The 25,136-nt window shown below is 35.7% G+C and overlaps 1 protein-coding gene across 2 annotated transcripts in view; it reads left to right on the top strand.

Annotated features, from left to right (window-relative positions):
* MLLT3 (MLLT3 super elongation complex subunit) overlaps nucleotides 1-25,136 on the top strand; it is a 284,616-nt gene that overhangs the window by 200,258 nt on the left and 59,222 nt on the right. For both annotated transcript variants that reach the window (XM_003260377.3, XM_003260378.3), the window contains exon 5: nucleotides 12,078-12,782. In XM_003260377.3, the coding sequence (XP_003260425.1) occupies nucleotides 12,078-12,782 (705 nt within the window). The remainder of the gene's footprint in view (nucleotides 1-12,077; nucleotides 12,783-25,136) is intronic.

Below are 25,136 nucleotides of genomic sequence, written 5' to 3'. Positions count from 1 at the left end.
AGCTAAATATACAAAAACCTAGAAAGAGAAGTGATATAAATATTACTTCAAATTTTTAGTTTCAAACCGCAAAGACAAACAGAAGTTTACTTGAAACTACAGTCTTCTAAATATAACTTACAGTCAATAGTACTTAACTGTGATTTAGAACTTAAGCCATAGCAAGTCAGGGAGTATATATAAATAGGAGAATTTTAAATGAGATTGGATACTGAAACAAAAGGATTTTATAGCACATACAACATAGCTGAAACAAGTCATAGTCATTTGAGTAAAAAAGGGCATTATATATTTTGTCTATTTAAAATATTATTTTGTAAAATATTAAATATTTTTGCCAATCAGTACTTTACACTTAAGCTTCATTTAAGTAGAAATACAGTACTTCAGTATATTTTTAATATTAAAAGATATGTATTGGGTTTACTTTAAATTCTTTAGAACAAAAGGCTGGGCAAATGAAAATTTACTACTTATTCTTTTTGCTTCAGAGTTGAAATAAATTTTTTCATGTGTTTCTATTTCTCAATTATAAATATAATTTGTAGACTTTTTCATCTTAATGATGTAAGTTAAATGTATATAACTCAAAGTGCAATCTTAATAAGAAGCTACATCTGTAGCTTGATGCTTGATTGCAGTTTGCTCAAAAACAGTAAGATAACAAATGACATCAGAAGGAAAATTGAAGTGTTTTTTAAAACATACAATGATACTAGTCACATTGTTGAATCATTTATCTTTTTATTTTTCTAATGCAAAATGTATTTCACAAAATCTCTAAAGTGCAAATGGGTGCATGAAAAAGAAGAGGATAAAGTACATTTGTGAAGTCGAAGATATTAAATGGCTGAAAAAAATAGCCAAGTGTTTGACAAAAAGTAGAAGTCCTATGTTCTAATCTTCCTAAACCTCCTTCCAACTTTCTGGAAGGAACCACTTTAACTGTTTCTATATTTAAATTCTAAGGTGAATGCCCAGAGTTTCCTAACTATCTGCTATGCTGCTATTTTTACATGAGACTCTAACCCATTTGCTCCATATGATACCATTTTAATGACACCTAATATGACACCATTTTAAATTGATCTCTTGGATAGCTTTATAACTTTCTAGATGTTTAATGTAGAACTATATTACTTGGCTCACCAACTATGGACAATGTCCCTTGATTCTCAACTTTGTAAGTTCAGGTTATCCTAAAGTTATTTCCCTTCTCTTCTGTTCAGATACTTACATTGTAAGGATTGGTAACATTGTGCTATGTAATAAAAATGTTAAGTCTTCTGTGCTTGTCTGCAGTAGTGGTGGTGGTAGTAATAGAAAGCACTCACATAGTTCCTGCTTTGTGCCCAGCCACATTACATATACGTGTTATTTATAATGCACACACATATACAGACATAGGTACTTTACATATATTAAGCTTATGTAATCATTAGGCTCACTTTGTGGTATAGGTAATATTGTGATAATATTATGGTCCTCATTTTACTGACAAGAAAATTTAAGGCACTTAGCAAGTGGTAGAGCTGAGTAGATTAGTTTCCAAAAGTTGAAAATCAGTGAATATTGTTTATTGTTATCACTAGGTAGAATGTTTATTTGCAGTTAAAATGTTAGATTTTCTTTCTTGCACAACCATATATTTTTGTAGCTTTTGGTTTTCTTTATTGCTGCCTGTTTTTGTGTAAAATATTTCAAATTCTCTCTCTTCCTAATTACAGCCTATAGGGGCCCTTATAAGATTCTCCAGTTTTCTTAAAACAGTGACTTCTCCCACCTCATCCTTTTTGGAGGTGGTTATTTATGTGATTTGAGCACTATAAATTTTTATGACATCAAAATTTGAAAACATTTAATGTGAGATGAGAAGTATCTTGCAGTTTTATGATACCCTTTGAAATAATTGGAAGCATCATGTGCTCTGCCAGGGCATTATAGGAGAGGCTGATTTTTCTCAGTATCACAAGAGCCCTCTGAACACAACTCTACTGATAAGTTTATCAACTTAAAAATATTTATTTAGTATGAAAAGACTCAAAGTTTAACCCACTTGAAATGTATACAAGAAGAGCCTCTGATTTTAAAATAAATTACAGTTGCCTCTCAGTATTCATGGGGGATTGATGGGTTCCAGGACCCTCTCAGATACCAAAATCTATGGCTCCTCAAATCCCTTGTACAAAATGGCATAGTATTTGCATATAATTTATGCACATCCTCCTGTATGCCTTAAATCATTTCTAGATTTGTTATACTACTCAACACAATGTAAGTGCTATGTAAACAGTTGTTATACTATATTTTAAAATTGTGCATTATTTTGAGTTTTTCCCCAAATGTTTTCTTTTCTTTGGAGATGGTCTTGCTCTGTTGCTCAGGCTGGAGTGCAGTGACCTCCTAGGCACAAGTGATCCTCCTGCCTCACCCCTCGCGAGTAGCTGTGGAACTACAGGCATGCACCACCACCATACTCAGCTAGTTTTTTTTTTTTTTTCTTTAGTAGAGCTTGAAGTCTCACTATATTGCCCAGGCTGGTCTCAAACTCCTGAGCTCACTATCCACCCACCTCAGCCTCCTGAGTAGCTGGGACTACAGGCACATGCCACTACACCTGGCTAATTTTTTTTTTTTTTTTTAATGTAGAGATAGGGTCTCACCGTGTTGCCCAGGCTAGTCTCTAGCCCCTGGGCTCAAGTGATCCTCCTTCCTTGGCCTCCCTAAATGCAGGGATTACAGGTATGAGCCACTGTACCTGGCCTTTTCCTGAATATTCTTGGTCCGTGGTTGGTTGAATCTGTGGATACAGAACCCTTGGACATGGGGGGCCAGGAGGGCCCATTGCATTTTTTAATCACCTACCAAAAAATAATATTTTACCCCCTCTACTGGAAATAAATAGAACTTCATTTGTATAGTTCTGCCTAGACAACAGGCATATTTTTGATGATGTTCTTTTACAGTCATTGAGCCTCTCCCCCATTCTATATCTTCTTTCATTTCTGGCCCAGGTTATATTGGCAAGATTGACAGCTGATTTTGAAACCAATTGACTTTACAAGTGTAAATAAAAATATAGTGGTTAAGACTATAAAAATACAGTGGTGGTGCATGCCTGTAGTCCCACAGCTACTTGCAAGGGGTGAGGAAGGAGGATCACTTGAGCCTAGGAGGTCACTGCACTCTAGCCTGAGCAACAGAGCAAGACCATCTCCAAAGAAAGGAAGTCAGACTAACTGGGGGCTTGAATGTCAGTTTTATCACTAATTATATATGTGTCTTTGGGCACATTGGTATTTGTACCTCAGTTTCCTCACTTACAAATTGAGGCTAATAATAGCTATTTCACAAGATGGTTGAGTTAATAATGAGAAAACTTCTACATCAGTCTGGATTAGTAAGCATTCATTAAGCTATTACCGCTGCCACCACTGTCACCATCATTGTCACCACCACTGTCCCACATTGCTACCAGATGACCTTCCTAAAGTGATTAGTTAATATTGATCTCCTCTTTAAAGTTTTCAGGTGGGTTGCTTTTGTTTCCCAGATGTCACTACTCCCAGATGTCACTACTCTTTGCAGTTGCTATTAAGGCCTGTCTTTCCTAATAAACAATTGGCAGAATTCATAGTCAGGTATGGCTGAGGGGAATCTGTTGTTATTCTCTCAAATCTCTCCTTGAACGGTCAGCATCATCTTTTGGTCTTTCATGTTATGTGTTGGTTCTTGCTTAACTGTTAGGATGATTGCTGTATCTTTTGTCATTAGTGCAAAATCTAGACTTATTTGTATTTCTGTAAGTGTGGTTATATCTATATTGGTTATTTTATGGATCTGGGTAAATCGAGGAATTTAAGGATGTAATTCTTTAGTTTTGTAAAACTACTGCTCTTCCCTGGTCAGGTCTAGAAATGGCTTTATTATTTTGGATCTGCGAGGATATATCGTAGAGTTCCCTCTAACTTTCTCGTTGAATGTCACCTTAAAAAATGGGACATTATTGAAAAGTCAAAACAAGTAAAACCTTCCAAAGCATTGTGTTTCATAACAGGAGACCTTTCTTTTTCTTACTTGAGTGTGTTTAAGTATTTTTTGTCCTTTTTGTGCACTGGCCACATATATTGTTTTGAACGAAAGACTGTTGCGCTTCTCAAGTGCCATTTCTCTTCCACTTGTGGCATGTTCTTTTAATCCTCTGCCCATTGACTGAGACATGTTAGATTTTGGGTCTCAGTGGCTCTGTTTAGACTTGAGGTTTAAATAAGTTTTGATTCTTTAAAAAACATTACTCCTACCAATTGTTAAGGTGTTTTCTGTTTTATAATTTTATTATAACATTAATTTTTAATAAAACATTTATAATATGAACTCATTTGTTGCTAAAAATCCTATAAAAAGCATCAGCAGTCCAGTTTGCTTCACTCTTTCCTGTAGTACATTCTCTCTCTCTTTCTCTGCCAACTGATGGGTTGATTCTTTTGGTATTTAACTACCTATTTTGACATGTTTCTAAATTGCTGTCTCCTCATTAATCTTACTCCTTTTATGGAAAATCTGGGTTTTTAATTCAAGAAATTTTACATGCAAGAAATTTCACTTCTTTCAGTTAATGTAGAGAAGTAGATTGTAAATTTTCTTAAAGTCAGAAAATGACTAGACATATACATCAGGACATTATACAATTATATAATTAAAGCCCTGATGTTGGTGAAATTTGTTTCTTTTACTTTCTTTATTATGTTGGGTATTATAATGTTTGCATGTTTTGTGGATCTTTTCCCAGTTTCTCAAAGTGAATACTAAGTTTAGCTTTGTACTTGGTTTCTCTCTTCTCCTTGTACCTCTTCTTTTTTGTTTAAATAACAAACACAATAAAGGCTATGAATTTTCCTTGGAGCACATGTTTTTCTGTGCCTCCAGAGTTTTTTTTTTATATGAAGTGCTATTTTCATTGTTTTCTTTTGATTTATTTGTCTTTATTTTATTTTATTTATTTATTTATTTATTTATTTATTTATTTATTTGAGACAGAGTCTTGCTCTATGCCCAGGCTGGAGTGCAGTGGCGCAATCTTGGCTCACTGAAACCTCCACCTCCCAGGTTTAAGTGATTCTCCTGCCTCAGCCTCCCAAATAGCTTGGATTACAGGCGCCCGCCAGCTGGCCCGGCTAATTTTTGTATTTTTAGTAGAGACAGGGTTTCACCATGTTGGCTAGGCTGGTCTTGAACTCCTGACCTCAAGTGATCCACCCGCCTCAGACTCCCAAAGTGCTGGGATTACAGGTGTGAGCCACTGCGCCCAGCCTAATTTTCTAATTTTCTTGGAGTAGAGTCAGCCAATGTAATCTATACAATTTTAAAAGGGATGTTTTAAAGCTTATGTTACCTTATGATTGATTTTTATCAGTGTTCTATGGATACATGTAAAACTTCTAAACTTTATTCAAGGATAGCATTAGGAGATATACCTAATGTAAATGAGGAGTTAATGGGTGCAGCACACCAACATGGCGCATGTATACATACGTAACAAACCTGCACGTTGTGCACATGTACCCTAGAACTTAAAGTATAAAAAAAAAAAGAGATAGAAAAGTTCTATGTATAATTATTAAATGAGCGTGTGGGTTGTTTTGGTCAATTATACTATGTCTGTACTCATTGTATTTTATGAGATCTGTCAATTTATGACAAGGATATATTGATTTCTCATTTAACTATTTTTAAATCTTCTAATTAAATACCTTTTGCTTTATATAATTTAGATTTTTACATTTTTTATCCTATTTGGTACTCTCAACATTGAATTCCACATGATCTGATATTAATCTAGCACTCATAGTTTCTTTTGGGGGCATTTAGCTGATATTTCTTTGCCCATCCCATTATTTTAAACTTTTTTCAATCAATTGATTTTAACTATTTCTTGTAACAGCCTTTATCTGATCTTTGTCTTTTTAGCCCAGTCTGACAGTTTATTTTCCAGAGGGGGAATTCAGTTCTTTCATTTTTATTCTAAGTTATACTTGATCTTATTACTGTCTTTTCACCTTGTTCATTATTCGTATTTGTGACTTTTTTAACTTTTCTTAATTTTGCCTATATTTTCAAATAGATATTCATTTTCCATTTTCCCTTTGTTTATGTGACAGTTCTGTACTTTTCCATTTCATAATTGACCACCTTCCTTTCAATTGCTCATAATCCAATTTTTCTTCCACTTTAACATGAAAAAAGATACTAGCACTTTCTTTGACCTTGACACCCTAATCCTTCTCTTTCATTCCTAAATTTCTGTGGAAATAATTTAGTTGTTTAGGTCCAGATTGTTAGACTTTTCTGTGTCAGGAATTCATGTTGAGGACTTATATTACAGTTTAATTTAGATTTAAATGTGTATATTGTGCAAGATACATTGTACCCCTCATTTCTTCCCTTTCCCACACATAAAACGTTTCTGGTTCAGTTATTGTTTGACTAGACTCTTTTCTCAAGTCCTTTCCTTTGGCGGGGACAGTGGTTGATGTGCTGTTTGAATTCTTAAATTTTGGCAAATACTTCTTTCACACCGGACTGTGTGTGTGGGATATTTGGGTTCTACTTCTTTTTCTCCCAGCTGTCTGGATGTTACTGTTCTTTCTTCTGGATTTCAGTATTACAAATGAGAAGCACATTGTGAGTTTAATTATTATTCAGTTTTAAGTAATTATTCTTTCTGGATACTTGTCAGGTTTTTTTTTCTTTTCTTCTTTTTTTTTTTGTTTTAAAGTATAGGAATTGTAGTGTGATTTTTCCTGGGCGTCATTTCTCACTATCTTTGTCTGGATCTCGGAGAGCTCTGTGAGATTGTAATTCAGCCCTCTCTTTAGTTTATGAAAATTTTTTTCCATATTACTTTAATTATTACCTCTTCTGTCTTTTCTCTTTCCTCCTTCTGGAACTCTTATTATGGCTGTATGTTAGGTTTCCTTGATCCATTCAAGGCTCTTCTCTTTTCCCATTATGATTTTCATCGCTTTGTATTTTTACTTTGTGCTTTGAAATATCATTCATTTGATCTTTTATACTGCCAGTTAGCATCGATCTTCTACTTTATCTACTGAATTATTCAGCTTGAGAATATCAATATTTAAATTTTAGTTTTTAATTAAACATTTTTTTCTAGAAGTTATTTTTTATACTTAACTTGATTCTCCTTAAGTAGTCATACTGCTTTTGACGTCAATATTTCATCTTTCTCCTCCAGAAAATCTGTTAGATCTGCTTCCTTCTATTTCCTCCCACCCTTAAGTATGTCACTTATATGTGCATTGGGTTTGAGGTTGAGCTGTTAGGGGACTTTAGGCTGTTGTAATTCTATAAGTGATGAAAGGTAAAGGCATCTCAACCTGCACAGTAGCAGCAAGCATATTATCTATTTCTTGTTTATACACCTAGAGGATTCTGTGCCTTCCTTCTGATCTCCTTACATTCTGCAGCCCTAAGAGCAGACTCTCCTCCTGTATCAAGTGCCTTCTGAGTGCTGGGAAGGCTGGCCACACTTGTGTGCGTGAAACTCTCCTGGAAGCTGGGTATGGTGGCACGTGCACCTGTCGTCCCAGTTTCTTGGGAGTCCGAGGCAGGAGGATCACATGAGCCCAGGAATTCCAGGCTGTAGCATGTAGTGATCATGCCTGTGAATAGCCACTGCATTCCAGCCTGGGCAACACAGCAAGACCCCATCTCTAAAAAAACAAACTCTTTTAGGTCAAGCAGAGCAAATCCTGCACAAATTATTTTTCTCAAGATGCCCATAAGCCTGTGGCCACATTCTTCAGGCCACTGCCTGCTGCCCCCAGAGCTGACTAGTTCAAGAGAGGTAAATGGGGTTAGATTTGGGATTGAAGTGGGAAAAGTAAATCAAATTCAAGGCCTCCCCTGACCCCAGAATTCTGAATTTTAATACTGCATTCGTAGTTTCAGTTAACAGTAATTGTGCTAAACCTCATTGGCTATGATCCTGCCACTGCACAAAGCTATTTGTAGTTTCAGATGGCCTGTCATCCCTCTGTGTTATTCATTGTGTGTTTAATGACATTTTAGAGGAGACTTGTATTTTGGAAGCTTACCTTTGACTATCATGGTTTTTCCTACTCCTACATGTGCATAACCTCTTGGACCACACTACAATTTTTAGGAAGTGTCCTTGTAAAAATGCAGTTTGAACAAATAAACTTCTAGGGGAGTTTGTTGGTTTTGATAAGTAAAACTCTTCCGGGAGAGTTTGTCTATATGCAAATTTCATTGAACAAAATATGATTGATCTGAAAATCTTTCACAAGACAGAAGCCAGTTAAAGTAGAACAGAGACCAAAAATAAGAGGGATAGCCAGTGGGAAGAAACAGAAGCCAAGAATCAGCTATGAGTTGTCAGTGGTTCTTAGAAGTAGACATGGAGATAACATGGAAACTGAAAACCACATATAATCAGAAAACCTTATTCTGGCCAGTAGTTCTGATTTTTTTCTTAAGTCCTCTACTTGAGTTGCTGACAAGTAGTATTAGAAGAGATTAAACATTAAAGATACCCATTCTGTTCCAAAAAATTAAAACAAGGAAGCATTCAGTGCAATCTGAATAGATGAGAGAAAATATTGTATCCTGTAGTCACAGGTTGTAAAGTTAGTGCAAATATATGTATATTTATGTTTAAACAATCATTTGCCTTAAATATTTGATATTTGAATTATGCACACATGCTCTCTGTGTTAGATTGCTTGATATTCAGTTTGTCCTAATCAGCCTCAGGCAAAGAGAATTTGAATTATACATGTGTAAACTTTACATTGAATGCTAATTAGTCTGTGCTGCTCAGTGGTACTTAATGTTGAGGTTAATGGTTAATTGAAAAATTTAAAAAGCCAGTGACAAGATCCCCATATATATTATATATATAATATATCAAATATACATATTTATATATAATAAATATATATTTATATATAATATATGTAAATATCAGATAGGCTGAAAATCAGTGAAAGCGTTTAATCTGTGTCAGTGACAATTTAATGCCTGGCTGTGTATCTAAGCCACTGTTTTACATTTATTACATGTACAAACATGGAGACTGGTGACAAGACCCCCATATATATATATATATATATATATATATATATAATATATATATATAAAATATATATAAAATATATATATTACATATATAAAATATATATAAAATATATATATTACATATATAAAATATATATAAAATATATATATTACATATATAAAATTTATATATTATATATATTACATATATAAAATATATATATTACATATATAAAATTTATATAAAATATATATATTACATATATAAAATATATATATTATATATATACAATATATATATATTATATATATTGTGTATATATATTATATATTATATATATTGTATATATATAAAAAATATATAAAAATATCAGATAGGCTGAAAATCAGTGAAAGCTTTTATTCTGTGTCAGTGACAATTTAATGTCTGGCTGTGTATCTGAGCTACTGTTTTACATTTATTACATGTACAAACATGGAGACCGGTGACAATATATTTGAACTTTGACATTTGTCATGGGCCCAGGCCAAAGAAAATGCTGCCTTAAAAACTGCTCTCTCCCCTTTATTTTTTAAATTTTATTTAAGACATTGTTATAGAATGTGTTTGTCCTCTTAACTTTTGTTCTCTTAGCTTAAAGATTTTTGAGGTGGTAATTACAAAAAAGGAAAGAACAAGAATGTCTGGGTCACTTGCTTGTACCAAGATTTATTGAGTGGATAAAAAGGTAACAGTAGACATTCAATACCCAGACCAACATGAGAAGTAAAACATTATAAAAAGATATATTTCTAGAGTTTTGTACCTAGCATTATATGCATATAATTAAAAAAGGAACTTAACTTTTTTATGACACAAGAAGCTGTGTCAGATACCAATGTGTACCCTGAATTAAGGAATTCCAGTTTGTTCTAAAGAAGGATTTTAAAAATATATCATGGAAGGATCTATATAGAAGTTTTATTTTCCTTCCTGGTACTGGAATGTTGCTGTTTTTTTAATACTTAACATTAGAAATATGTTGGTAGGTTAAAAATTGTATGCTTTTGAAACTTATTTACAAAATATGTGTATAATACTTCATATAGGTTGAATATTAAATAGTGATACTTGGGTATTCTAGAGCCATAATTAGAATACTGATTGCAAATTTTCAAAATTCAGTAAGTCAACAAGCCAAACTCAAGGATATTAGATTTCAAAATGTTCTTCCTTAATTTAGTTTGTCCATTATACTTTATTTTAATTATTCATAGTATTGCTTAACATGACAGGAAATGTCTTGTAATAGAATTTATAAAATAATGAAATTTCAGTAATATGAATCCTATCTTTAGAATTTTCCTTTTAAATCTCAGATTATGATGTTTTCTAAGGAATTATCTAATTTGGTGCATAAAAACAAGTCTTTGCTTAGTAACTTCATCCAGTTTAGAATTTTGAAACCACTCCAGAAAATAAATGGAATAATTTTATTATATATCATTTTGTTGTTGAGCAAATGAGACAAAAAAAATTTATTAAGAAACCAAAAAATATATTTCTACTAATATAGAACAGTAAGTTTTCATTTGGATATTACTTTGTGATGCTTATACATGTACCTGTGTATATATTTTTGTTGCTTTGTTTTTGCATATACCCAATAAGTAGATTGTTCATTTTAGTGAAAAGCATAGCCCCTGCTTGCTTACTGTCCTGTGTCATGCTAGATATTTAAGGAATATAGGATTGGTCTACATATCATTGGGCTTAAGTGGGTGAGTTAGAGGTGAAAGATAATAAGCAAGCCTGAAGATGTAAATTCTAGTTGAAAATTTGGACATTTATTTGTCTTTGGTTCCATTAGGAGGTGGAAGTAAGCAAGAAAGAGCTCTTCTTTTAGTATTGATGTGGATTTTTGCATGTCCAGGATCTACTCTGTTTCTTATTCTTACTATTAATGGTAGAGGTTCACAAAGATGGTAAGTATGGACTTAGATTTTGTTCCTAAACAGAAAGATTATATATAGGTTATATATTCTGATATGTTTATATGAGTGGAAAAATTGATCACATTTAAAATGAAATAGGCAGCAATTACCTCTTTTCTCATGATCAAAATACAGTAATTGCTAAAGACTTTCTAGTCCATTTGATGGTTAGGTGAAATCTTTGTTCTGTTAACTTCCTTTTATTTTTTTCCTAGTGGGTGAGAGATACAGTTCTTAACTGATGGAATTTTGTACAGCATAAAAATAATTGCTTTTTATCTCAAATTGAGAATTACTTTATTTCTTTTGGGGAGGGTTTATGATTCCTTATATTGCAAAGCCATTTGAAATTTAATGTAATCTGACCTTACTATGTGAAGCTGGGCTATTTTTCTGCCTCCTTCTCAATCTTGTTCTATAACTGGGTGTTGTTCCCCAAATACAATCTGTGCTTTGCTCCCTGTTGTTTTAGTTTATTCTGGTCCTTGGTCTCTTAAGTACCTTTCCGTTCTTTTCATTCTAGTAGTTACCTGTTTATCCTCCAGGACCTAATTCAGATGTTACTTCTTTATGAATTTTTGAATTATTCTTCCCCCCATGCTCCCAATAGAACTAAATAGTTCCCTTCTTTTGGTTGTCAACAACTATCAATCATAGATACATCATAGTTATTAAGAGTGGGGGCCATGTGTTATTCATCCTTGTATCCTCTAGGACAAGCAGTAGTTAACATTTGTTGAATTGAAATGTTTTAAAACTCCATGCTTCAGATGATTAAGAAAACATCTTTCCTCATTAAATTCTTTGATAATAACCTACTCTCACCTGTTTCTCGCATACACTATTCTCACCTGTTATATTGTGGTTTTTGGTTTATATTAAAATATTTTTGGTATTTTAATGATAGCTTGACAGGAATCAAAGAAGGATCATTTTATGTAGATCTCTTCTGACTCTTCATTGCTATTTAGTTTTGAGAGTTTCATTTTCTTCTCCCCTTTTTGCAGGACCCTAATAGGAGTATTCATACCAGCAGCAGCAGCAGCAGCAGCAGCAGTAGTAGCAGCAGCAGCAGCAGCAGCAGCAGCAGCAGCAGCAGTAGCAGCAGCAGCAGCAGCAGTAGCAGCAGCAGCAGCAGCAGCAGCAGCAGCAGTAGTACCAGTTTTTCAAAGCCTCACAAATTAATGAAGGAGCACAAGGAAAAACCTTCTAAAGACTCCAGAGAACATAAAAGTGCCTTCAAAGAACCTTCCAGGGATCACAACAAATCTTCCAAAGAATCCTCTAAGAAACCCAAAGAAAATAAACCACTGAAAGAAGAGAAAATAGTTCCTAAGATGGCCTTCAAGGAACCTAAACCCATGTCAAAAGAGCCAAAACCAGACAGTAACTTACTCACCATCACCAGTGGACAAGATAAGAAGGCTCCTAGTAAAAGGCCGCCCATTTCAGATTCTGAAGAACTCTCTGCCAAAAAAAGGAAAAAGAGTAGCTCAGAGGCTTTATTTAAAAGTTTTTCTAGCGCACCACCACTGATACTCACTTGTTCTGCTGACAAAAAACAGATAAAAGATAAATCTCATGTCAAGATGGGAAAGGTCAAAATTGAAAGTGAGACATCAGAGAAGAAGAAATCAACGTTACCGCCATTTGATGACATTGTGGATCCCAATGATTCAGATGTGGAGGAGAATATATCCTCTAAATCTGATGTGAGTAGTTCTTATTGGCTTTCTTCCTTTCCCTTATTTTCAGTTTTTATTTCGGATAGCTTCGTAATAAAGAATGAGAGAAGAAAATGAATGCTGAACCATAAAATGGTAGCACAGAGGTAGATCTGGCCTAGAAATGCATTTCCTTAACTAATGGGAAGGAAGAAATGAAGTCATTAAGGAATCTGCAGATTTTTAGGCTGTTACTTAGGTTGTTAAAGGAAGGATATTTCCATAGCATTATAATGGGTCATTTGAATAGCAGCAGAAAATTTCGGTGCTCATCAAAGCTTGGTATCTATGCTTTCCAATGAATGATGACTTAGGAAAATGAGAAGAATATAATAAGACGTGAGTACAAGGGAAAATAAATTGAAAAGAGAAACTTAGAAAATATTAGGGCTATAATGTTGATGTTTTGATCATTGGAATGAAGTAACATGTTTATGTTGATAGAAGGCTGGTGATAATATTTTTTTTTGCCAGTTTTATTGAGACAAAATGATGTAACAATATACTACACATATTTAAAATGTATAATTTGATAAATTTTAACATTTGTGTATACCTGTGAAACCAGCCAGTAGCATTTTGAAAAGAGAATATTTAATTTTTTTCTTCATTGTTTAGCCACTGATTTGGAAGTGGTGGGGTATGTGATCTTCACTATAAGTTTTTGCTAATGGGTAGGATTATCCTTTGTGAATGCCTAAGAGAGCATCTGACCATCTAATACCCCTAAAAGGTGTTTTTTGATATTGGGGTTTAAACTCATAATTACAGGTTTTCAGCAGTGGAAGGGATTTTCAGATTATCTATTTTAACCTCTGTAATAAACCTTATACTTCTAGTGACAGGGTTGTTACTAATTCAAAAGTATTTGATAATGTTTTTGAAGAATAAACATTACTTTGAAGTTATCTCCTTACTTGCCGATTTTTTCTAATTTTGGCCTTTTTTCAGTTACTTATTAGTAATGATCAGTCCCAATAATCTCCTTACATTGGCTTGACCGTATTTCTAGGCAATGGTCAAGGAAGCTATCTGGCTAAAAATTGCCGGCATTCTTAGAATACTTTTCTTTCTGTCCCTTGGGCTGCCCACAGATGTCTCTAGTTTAAATGCTGGCAAAGGCTCTGAGGGCATAGTAGCAGATTTACTGTCCTGGGTTTGCACTGTTCTGGGTAGAAAGCCAGTCAGGGTCAGGACATGGTGCTGACAGTGATCCCCAGTGGTCCACAGATCTCCCTACTCTCTATAGCTAATCTCGAAATTTTAGTAGAAGATCAGATTAGGACAGTAGCATATAAAATACTGGACGTTGGGAAAATTTGTTCCAGTATTTGGTAAAGGCTTTATAGTCATAATTTATGAAATGGAGATGAGAGTTGAATGTGTTTGTTCCAATATCTCAAGTATTTGTTTTTCCTTCTTTGCTTCTTACCTTTCCTCTTAACTCGAAACTTATTCTTAATGCAGATGTTACTTGGACCTTTTTTTGTGTGTTTGACTTTTGTTTCAAATCACCGTGAAATGCTGTTGGGTTGTGATTAGTCAATCAAAATTGTCAAATTTTGCAACTTTGTCTTTTTATATTCTAACACATTGCAATTCTTCTAGTATAGAGGTTTTCAAATCGTGGGTTGTGATTCACTAATGAGCTATGAAATAAGTTTAACATAACACTAGCATTAAAAAAATCAGAAAACATTATAATTAGTAGGGGTAAGTAATGGCTTATGAAAATTTTATTTCAGAGAAGGTGTGTGTGTTTCTTATAGTGGTCAAAATTTTGAAAGGCACCTTTTTAGAATGTTTGCCGATTTATGAGAAGACCAAATGGCGTTCATAAAGCATCATTGAAAGCTCTTTCTACATGAAACACAGATGGTCTTCCTCTTTAGGTAATTTTGTTTATTCTCCTTTGTCTGCCTCTTGCTCCCTCCCATTTATATATGATTTATAAAGTATGTCTTTCTCTTAATAAAATTCTTATTCAATTTGATGTATTTATTCAAAGTTATACCTTGAAAAGTCTTCTGGAATGAAGAGTTAGAATTGGAAAACTTTACAGTAGATAGTAAATTTTCAAAATGGTATATGACATATTAGAGCCACAAATCCACTGATTACAATAGTAGTTTTTGTAATGTACTCTGCATAGCATTGCTGAGAAAGCCTGTAAAGACTGTCAGGTACTATTTGTGTATAAAACCCAACAGCGGTACTTTCCTTATTAGTCTTCTGGTGCTAGTAATGCTTTTATTGTTGTTGCTATTGGTTCAATACTTGAAAAGTAGGTAGTGTAACAGAAGAGAATTAACAAAAGTGATGTCATGTAAACCGTGAACCCAAAGGCCTTTCTATGAGCAAAGGAAGGTGAGAGAGAATTGAAATTCCATTTATCCAGTAGAAAAGATAGGCTTTGTTTGGACTGTCTCCTACCTGGCATCCCTCTTGCCAGCAAGACAAAAGGAACAGGGAACACTTGTAATGGAGAGCACTAAACTATGGACTGCTATGGACTGCTAGTGCTCTCCATTACAAGTATCCCCTGTTACCTTGGCCAGTAATTGACTTGGTAGCTTGGGGCAGGCCCAACTTCAGGGGAGACTGTGCACATTGTCCTAGTTGTGTGTCTGCCTCTGAGTAAGTGTAATTAGATGACCTGATCTCTCTAAGGTCCTTTCCAGCTTTATTATTTGAATATGAGCCAGATTTGTATTCATCTGTGGGACATGGGGTGATGGGTGATTTTAGACATAATGGGCAGAGATCATGGACTTTGGAAACAGAAAAAAGACACAAATAAATCAGAAGAATTTGAAGAATGAGGAAGGCTGGGGAAAATGATTATTTGTCTAGTATGTCTATAAAGAAAACATCTCGCCTCAGTATAGGTCTTATAGTTAAAAAGATGAACATTTTAAAGAACCTTTTCTAGAATCAAATTCGACTCAGGTTTTATATAAAAATGTCAGTAGTATTAAGATGGGTTAGGAGGCTTAGATTATTAATTGATATGGTCCTTTTTGGTAAGATTTTTGTATGCTCTGTATGTGAGAAGAGAGAAAGAAGTTGGACATCCATGGTTTGTATGTATGGCTGGTGTTTGAGGGATCAATCACTTATTTGTTGATAAGTGAAAGGTAGGTAGATAGGTAATTAGAATTCTGCCGTCTAGTGTCAGACAGGCTGTGTTTTAAATTTCAGTGCCACCAGTGATCATGGGCAAATAATTTAACTTTCTCTGTTTCTTAGTTTCCTCTTTTATAAAATGGAGATCATAATAGTATCTTCTTTGTAGGATTATTGTTGAAAATTTAATAAATCAAGGTGGGTGAAACGTTAACACACCAATAAAAAAATGTTAGTTAGCTATTGCTATGTATGATTTGACTTCTGGGAACCTATATAACCTGTAGCTTTGAAAGAGATTTTTTGATATTCAAAAATACTGCAGAGCTCTGGTGTCCTTTTTCAAGGGTGTGGATTTATATGCTGCAATATTTGGTACTCTAAGCCACTTTGTTTTGAATTTTGTCTTTTGTCACTTTGCTCTGAATTTTGTCATCACAAGGTGTATGGTCTTGATGTTGATATGGTTCTGTTACATGATCAGTGTAAAAATACAAGATAAAAAGTCTTAAGTTTTAAGCTGAAAGATAAGCCAAAGTTTCTCAGATCTTTCAGCTTTTTAATTAAATGAGATAAAGGACAAGAACGTACCAAGTACTGCACTGGGTAGGCACTTGGTAGATTTTTGTTTTTTCATTTTTGTTTTTTGCTGTTGCTGTTAAAATATTCTAAGAAATGATTTATCTTTGAGTTACTGTTAATATAACTGAAAGAATAATTTTTAAATACATTTTGTGATTATTGAAATGTTTCTCATAAAGAGATCTAATGCTGTCACATGAAAGTTTGTCAATAATTTTCCCCTACAGAAGAATTTGGTAGGGGCTTGGATAAGGTAGACAGGCAGAAGGACTGTGTTATAGTGAGTGAGCATTTAGCAAATACAGAAAGCATGATAGGGGAATGTTTTTGTTAAGAATATTTTACATTCAAGAACTGAGGCTATTTCCATTAGAGTACAGTGGTTCCTGGTTTAGGAGTTCATCTCGTTGGGGTACATAATGTTCCACTGTGCTTACTGTTTAGTGGGTAAGTGACTGGTGACTGACACTAACAGCTGCAAAGGGAGTGTATCAGTGTCAACTAAAGGTTTATAATTGTATTTTTTATTAACCTACTTAAACTTTAATTGATAATAGGGAAAAAAACAAATATCTTTCACCTCTTCTGTAATTTCCCTGTTTTTGTTTTTCATATAATTTTGCTCCTGAAGAGAAGTGTATAGAGTTGATCTTGTCTTCTGATATGAAGAAGTTTGGTATTCACAGCAGAGGAGGAAAAAAACAGTAAATGAAAATTGAAATAACCACATATGATCAGATTCAGTTATGGTGGTAATTTTCTTATCATTGCCTTCCTCTTTCTTGCCTTACTTTGAGGATTTAATCATAATTTTAAAGTGAAGAAGTAAAAAGTTTTAATGATCTTTCCCTGAAAATGGACAAATTACATTTGGCAAAATGTTACATCCTTCAGCCTGCAGCATGAGAAGAGAGATTTCAGTCATGTCTTTTGATAGTTGGAGCTTACCAAGGGGTTTTCTTGGAGAAAACCTTCTTGAAGGAGAAAAACAAAATCTCATCAGATGGCAGCATTTTTCCCAAGGGTGGATGGTGATTCCGATGCAGGATAAGTGCTTTAAATCACCTTACCAGAAATTTCTTTCAAAAAGAAAAAAAAGGAAGAAGGAAAAAAAGAACTTCCCTTCTTTTGTTGTTTCTCATTTCCTCCCGCCCCACCCTGTTCATTGCCCTGCTTAAACTGTCTGGAGCTGGTAGTAAACGTCCTGCTGTTGAAGCATTGGCCTTAGGTTTTTATGTGATGGAAGGTTGTTGCAGTCAGAGAAGAAGGTCTTTATTGTGTTTTCAAAGTGGCTTTTTAATGACTTGTAATTCCAGCACATGCAAGAGCTGTAAAGTCTGTAAGTATGGTGAGGGAGCAGCTGGAGAGGCCATTCATTAAAGGGCTGCCCCAGCTCTCCAGGGGGCAAGTTCTCATTGGAGGCTCCTGTTTTCTGTGTTTTATAACTGGAGGTAAAAATACCTGAAGGCTTACAGTTCTTCCTCTGGTAAATGCTGCTCAATGTGGAACATTAATTAAAATTACCGGACGAAAGTTAACTTTGTTGGGTGCATGGAGATATTTCACCTGTCCCTATTTTCTAACGCATTTTTTTTTTCTGTGTTGGGTGTGATCACGCTGAGGAGGAGGCAGCCTTGCCAACCAGCTGTTCATTTATTCATCCATATTCCTGGTTTATTTGAAAAAAGCAGTTAAAAAGGAGATTAAAAAAAAAAAAAACAGAGGCCTTTTTGTTTCCTTGTTACAGTACATACTAGGCCCAGTGTGGTGTCTCAGTTCTTAAATTAAGTAATTCCTTAGAAGCCCTTGGGTAGCAGAAGGTTGTGAATACACAGGAGCTCTATCTTTGCAAAGCTGGTTGTCATCAACAATTGGCAAAACTCAGCATTTCCACTCACATGTATTGAGCCAGAATCTCTCTTCCAATAAATTCTGTGAGCCTTCTTTAAGAGAGCTACATCACCTATTCAATGCATTATTGTTTCTTGCTTTATGACCTATGCATTTGATGGAATTATCCCGTTTGTCATCTTTAAACATAAAGCCAACAATGGGACTCAACATGGCCTTTGCAGGACTAGCATTACCATACCACAGAGATGCCTTATAGCCATAGCTAAACTTGAGTGTTTAGTCTGTGTTAGTCACCCTTCTGTGTACTTAACATGATTTAACTCATTCACCCCTCAAGACAGCTCTATGAAATAGGTATTATTATTATTATTGCCATTTTATAGATGAGAAAGCTGAGGCTCCAAGATGAAGAATCTTCCCCAAGGTTGCCATCTTTAAAAGTGATGGAGCTAGGATTTGAACCCACTTGGTAGGTAGTGTACCTACCTAAAAGGAGGTTGGTGATAAAACAAATCTTATTCTTCCTTGGATTCATACTGAAATTGTAGAGGTGTGCTTCATGAAGTTGGCAGTGCTGCTGGGAAAGCCTTGAATATCTCATATTGTCCCCCATATGAATCCTGTTTCTTTGACCTGTTGGTTTGGGCTTTACCAGTGGCCTTCAGGAGGTGACAGGTTGTCCTCATAGGTGGATTTGGCATGCAGAGCCAGGATTGAGGGAAGAGCTGTGAAACATCCAGGAGCCCCTAGCTTCTTATACATCCTCACTTAAAATAAAACTGACTCTCTTGGGTCTAGATTGCACCTTGTTATACTATATCATCAGGATTATTTTTCTGTTTCCAGAGTTTTTCCCATGTGCTTTTGCAAGAGAATTTATGTTTCACAGAGCTGAGCTGCAATATCAACCTTTCCCAGAAGATGCCACCAAATAACAAATGGTGTCCTCCAGTTTGGAGACTCCTTTCTGAATTTTCTAGTTACATTTTGTAAATTCATGTTATAACCTCTCTAAGTTATTCAAAATGTAGGCTGTGCTTTTTTTGAATTAGGAGACAGGATAATGCAATGGTAGGAGTAGAGGGTTGTTTTCTTTTGGTGTCTATGTAATTATTTAACCAAGTTTGAGAAATTGTTCTCAGAGGGTTACAATTTATGACTGTAAACTTTGCAAGCAGTGTCAAGGTCCACAAAGAAAAATCACTCCTAAGTGGCTTCCTTAGGTCACCAAAGGTGATTGTGCAGTGATATATTCCCAGATAAAGTCAAAGATCCTTCTATTAAGCAGGATAGTATGGAGAGGCATTTACTAAAATGTTTGAAGACAACACTTTTATCTTTGAATTCTGAAAATATAGAGGTTAGGGATGTGGGAGTACAGGGATAGGAAGAAATATTCAGAATCTGTGACACAGAAAAGGTAATTTTCTTGCCTTTCATGGTCATAGAAGGAAAATACGTATATGGGGGCCTCAGGTATTACTTTAAATAAATAGAGAAAGAAAGAAATTACTAGAGTGCCCCTGGTTTGAGACCTCAGTGCTTAGAATCACAGTACTGGTTTTTAAAAAATAAATTGCCAACCTTTGCTTTATTATGTGACCCTTCTATTTTTTTTAAGTATGATAAACCATTGTGTCACTTTAAGTTATTAAAAACATTTTCTTCTAGATGTGTTTAATGGTTTGTAATATTCTTTGATTACTCTAATGATGTTCAGTAACGCTTAAAAATATGTATGTGGTAGGTACTTCCTATGTACGGGCACTGCATGAGGTGGTCCAGATAGTACAGAGTTAGAATTTAAGGTGGTCTTTGAAGGAAAGAGGCATGAATTAGTAGAGATGAGGGTGTGGGGTCAGTGGGAGAAGACTTTCTATTTATTTTTGAAACAGGGTCTCGCTATATGGCCCAGACTGGTCTCAAGCTCCTGGGCTCTAGTGATCCTCCTGCCTCAGCCTCCCAAGTAGCTGCTGGGGCTACAGGAGAAGGCTTTTTTTTCTTTCTTTCTTTTTTTGTTTTTGTTTTTTTGTTTTGTTTTTTGTTTTTTGTTTTTTTGTTTGTTTTAGGTGGAGTCTCGCTCTGTTCTCCAGGCTGGAGTGTAGTGGTGCAATCTTGGCTCACTGCAGCCTCTGCCTCCTGGGTTCAAGCGATTCTCCTGCCTCAGCCTCCCGAGAAGCTGGAACCACAGGTGCGCACCACCATGCCCTGCTAATTTTTGTACTTTTAGTAGAGGCAGGATTTCACCATGTTGGCCAGGCTGGTCTCAAACTCCTGACATCAGGTGATCCACCCTCCTCGGCCTCCCAACATGCTGGGATTACAGACATGAGCCACCACACCCGGCAAGAAGGCATTCTTGATAAGAGGAAACAACTTGGAAAAAAAACACAAACAATTGATGACAAATTGTGTAAATAGTTTGTATTGTCCTCTCTGAGAATGAAGAAGAATCTCATAAATAAATTCCTGCCGTTAATTTATCAAACTAGTTTACTGGGAATGAAAGAAACCTTATTGAACTCTACTCTCTCCATGGTAGACATGTGCGGGACTCTTTTATTTTATATCTTCTTACTTAATCTATACAATAGGTAAGATAGCTTTTGTTCTCATCTTACAGGTGGAAGTGACAGAGCAAGAATTCGAATCCAGGTCTGAATAATGCCAAATTTCATGCTTCTTCTATTGTACCACTGATTAAACCTTGTTCAAAGGGAAGTCATGTTGAATTAAAACCACTGTGATATTGACTAAACATTTTTGAGAAAATAAAATTTAGTAATGTTAACTTTCCCATCATCTGACATCCTCTGACCATCTGGTAGTGGTGCCACATTCTGGTGAAAAGGGAAGAGTAAGAAATAAAATGTAGCCACAGTACTTGGAAACTTGGGTGTGAGTAATGGATGCAAAGGAGACTCTGGCATGATTTCTAAAATGCTGATTGAGTCTGGCTTTGTATAACCTAATATCATTTTCTGAGAAGCAGAATTGCAGGAAGTACTGAAAACCTGTGGTACCTTAGAGTCTATCTGAGGGAACTTTTCCCTAATGTACTATCTTATTAGGTTGTTTCATATATCTCATTTCTAGGGCCAAGGACATGGCCAGTGTTACTACGAGGACTCCCACCTATTGTACTGATATTATATTGTATTATCTAAAGGTTGCACTCATGCATCTCCAGGTGGACTATGTCAGAAAAAAATTATAATAAAAGAAATAAAGGTCGTGCTCATGAAGGATCTGAGGAAGGAAGGTAGGGCTTCTGTGTCCTGGAACATAGCCATACCTGGCCAGTCAATTATCTTTGTGGGCTCAGGAGGAGTGGTCCAGGAAGTGTGGTACAAGAGTCTACACTTGGAATGAAAAGACTAGACAGGCTGGGCACAGTGGCTGAAGCCTATAATCCCAGTGCTTTGGGAGGCCAAGGTAGGAGGATTGCTTGAAGCCAGGAGTTCAAGACCAGCCTGGGCAACATAGCGAGAACATGTCTCCACAAAAAAATTTAAAAATTAGCTGGGCGTGGTGGTGCATGCCTGTACTCCTAGGCACTGGAGACGCTGAGGCAGAAGGACTGCTTGAACTCAGGAGTTCTAGGCTGCAGTGAGCTATGATCACATCACTGCACTCCAGCTAGGCAATATAGTGAGACCGTTTCAAAAATAAAAACTAAAACTAAACAGGTTTAGCTTTGTAGTAGAGAACCATAAAATGTGGATTTAATAATTAATAATGCTCACCTTATTATAGATGCAAATTGCCATTCAGGTATTAGTTCAAGCAAAATAATGATGTCATAGATGAAGACAGCTTTTGTTTGGTAATTTTATGAATTGCATTATGTGAAGACCTGATGTTGGCAGGGGTTCTTGTAAAGATTGGGAGGCAAAGCTGCAGTCTAGGAACCTAGTGATATATAATCCATGACCACAGAATATGTTTTTATTCATGCATATAATTCTAAAACGTCATTTCCTATTTGGCCTAACCCTTCATTTTATTGGGAATAAAAGCAGAATCTTTCTCAAAGTCCACCTTAGTTTAAAATGTTTAGTATCTGACTGGGTGCTGTGGTTCACACCTATAATCCCAGCACTTTGGGAGGCCAAGGTGAGTGGATAACTTGAGTCTAGGAGTTCAAGACCAGTCTGGGCAACACGGAGAAACCTCATCTCTACAAAAAAATACAAAAATTAGCCGGGTGTGGTGGTTCACACCTGTAGTCCCAGCTACTTGGCAGGCTGAGGTGGGAGAATTATCTGAGCCCAGTAAGTTGAGGCTGCAGTGAGCCATGATTGTGCTACTGTACTCCAGCCTGGGCAATGTGAGTGAGACGCTGTTTCTGAAAAACAAAAAAAAAGTTTAGTATCTGATAAATTCTACTCCAGATAACCTAATTTCTAGGGCATTTTTAGTAATACAGAGTATTCACTCTATTTTCAAGTGTCCTTCTGGTTCACATTATTTTGCAGCATTATTTTAATTTAAAGCGAGCCTCAGACTTGTTGATCTTGTGGTGGGTTATTTTGAAGTGCTAGGTTATCTGATGATCTTAGTTAAGAATCAGACAGGGCTAGCACATTTACTGTTGTTTACCAAGCCTCCTGTCATTGTCTATCAACTTTCAGAGACTCGTAACAAGTCACTTCCTCCCCTTTAAAGATAAGTCATGCATAGTCCTCTGTGTTTTGTATAATAAACCAAATGAGCCTCGTAGTTTACCTCCTCCAAAAAACGATTCGAAGGAGGGAGGTTGTGTGTTATATGCCACCCATATCTTTATCTTCATTGGGCCTGTAGATACATTAACAGCTCTGTGGTCTCTCTTCTCTATTTAGAAAACCTCTCAAGGCTTAGATACTCTTTTTGAAGGTTTAAGACCAAATTTAGAAATCACATACAGTTTTATACAGCATTTATTTCATGATTTAGATAATCACAGAGTTTTTAGAACAAGAAACTTCAGAAATCTCATTCAACAACTTGAATTTTGCAGGAGAGAACTGGAAGCCAAGTTTAATAACTTGCCCAAGGTCCTAGGGGTCTCATTGTTTTGTTTTGTTTTGTTTTGTTTTTTTAAAAGCGGGCCCTAGGATGCAGGCCCCCAATTGGCATGCCATTATCGATCATTTCCAGTTTGCAGTGATTCACGCATCCTTCACTCACTTTCCCAAACTCTTCTCCTCTAGAACATTTTGAAGTGGTTCCTAGTGAGTTGTTACCATCTAAAAACTAGCCCTTACCATTTATTTAAGCCTGTCAGGCATATGGCCGATGTGACCTCTTGGTCCAGCATCTCAGCCTGTGCCCCTATACTGAATGAATGAACCTCATGTTTCATATCCCCAGCTGAATTCCACCTGCAATGCTTCACGTCTTGTCTAAAAAAGGGTAGGGTGCAAATCCCAAAGGATGTTATGTAAGTTAATTGGTGAGAATTTTGATAGACTTTGTGTCCTGGTCATCCTTTATTGTCTCTGGGATATTGCCAACCAGAATAATCATGACTTGATGTATTTCAGGGGGGAAAAATCACTAGGCAAAACAGAAAATGACACATTTAGGTATCTGGCAAATCAAAAGTCTCAGTATTATTTCATAATAAAAACATGGAGAGAGGTTTTAAAAACTCCAGTGTAAATGAAGCCTTTACTTGGACAAACTGCTGTTCTCAGTGGACGAAACCCAGATCCTCCTCCCTCCCACCCTCCAGGTTCTTCAGTATCTGACTCTGCCCTGGATTGTTCTCCTTAGTCTATCTACAAATATAAGGAGTCATCCTTCAGACCAAACATACCTCCCTGCAACTTTCCAGTGAACTCTGGTGCTTTTTAGACTATGGCACCTTCATTTCCTTTCTTTCTCTGATGGACATCTCAAAAGCTCCCTTATTTCTCAACCCATTGTGGTCTGGCTTTTGCTCTTGAAACTGTTCTTAAAACTACCACTGGAAAAGTTCACTAGTGCCTTCCAGATCCTAATGCAGAAACCATGTCCTAAGCATTGACTTTGACCTTACTGGCACTTTTGACTTACTTTTTGCTTGATTCCTTGACTCTATTATACCTACCTTGATCTCACTGTGTGTAAGTCTCCTTTACCTGCTGACCTTCCACTACCACCATTAAGTTAGCCATTCTCAGTTTCTCCTTTTCTATTACATAATCGGTCCCTGGACAATCACCTGTTAACGATATATTTTTTACATCTTCTTCAATGCCAACTATTCTCAAAAGCTACCAACTGGACAATTCTGATCAACAGGTACTTGAAATAGAACAGATACCCAGGTACAACATATTCTAAAGTATCTCTTGCAGACACTGCTAGTTGTCTATTCAATGTCCATTATCCTCTTATTCTTCTTACTAACAGAATTTTTGTTTTATTAGAAGAGTGATATGCCTAACAAAAAAATTTCCCCAGCCTTCCTTGCAGTTAGACATTATTCTGTGACTGAATCTGGCTAATGAGATATAAATGTCAGTTATTAGGTGGGAATTACAGGAAAGTTCCTTAAAAAGAAGCTAACTCACCTGGCAGGTACCATTTTGTCTTTCCCTCTTCTGCTTCTTGCCTGGAACTTGGAAGTGATGGCTGGTGCTCTAGCTGCCATGTTGTTAGAAGCATATGCAAAGTATGGAGGAGCACAAAGACAGGAAGGGACTGGATTCCTGATTCTTGACCTTGTAGAGCTGCCATGCTGATCCTGTCTATCATACGGGTTTCTCATTTAATGAAAAAACAATGTTAGTTTATGATGTATACATTACT

Source organism: Nomascus leucogenys, chromosome 1a (genome assembly GCF_006542625.1).
Source record: "Nomascus leucogenys isolate Asia chromosome 1a, Asia_NLE_v1, whole genome shotgun sequence".
Taxonomy (NCBI): Eukaryota; Metazoa; Chordata; class Mammalia; order Primates; family Hylobatidae; genus Nomascus; species Nomascus leucogenys.
This window is presented reverse-complemented; position numbering and strand designations above follow the sequence as displayed.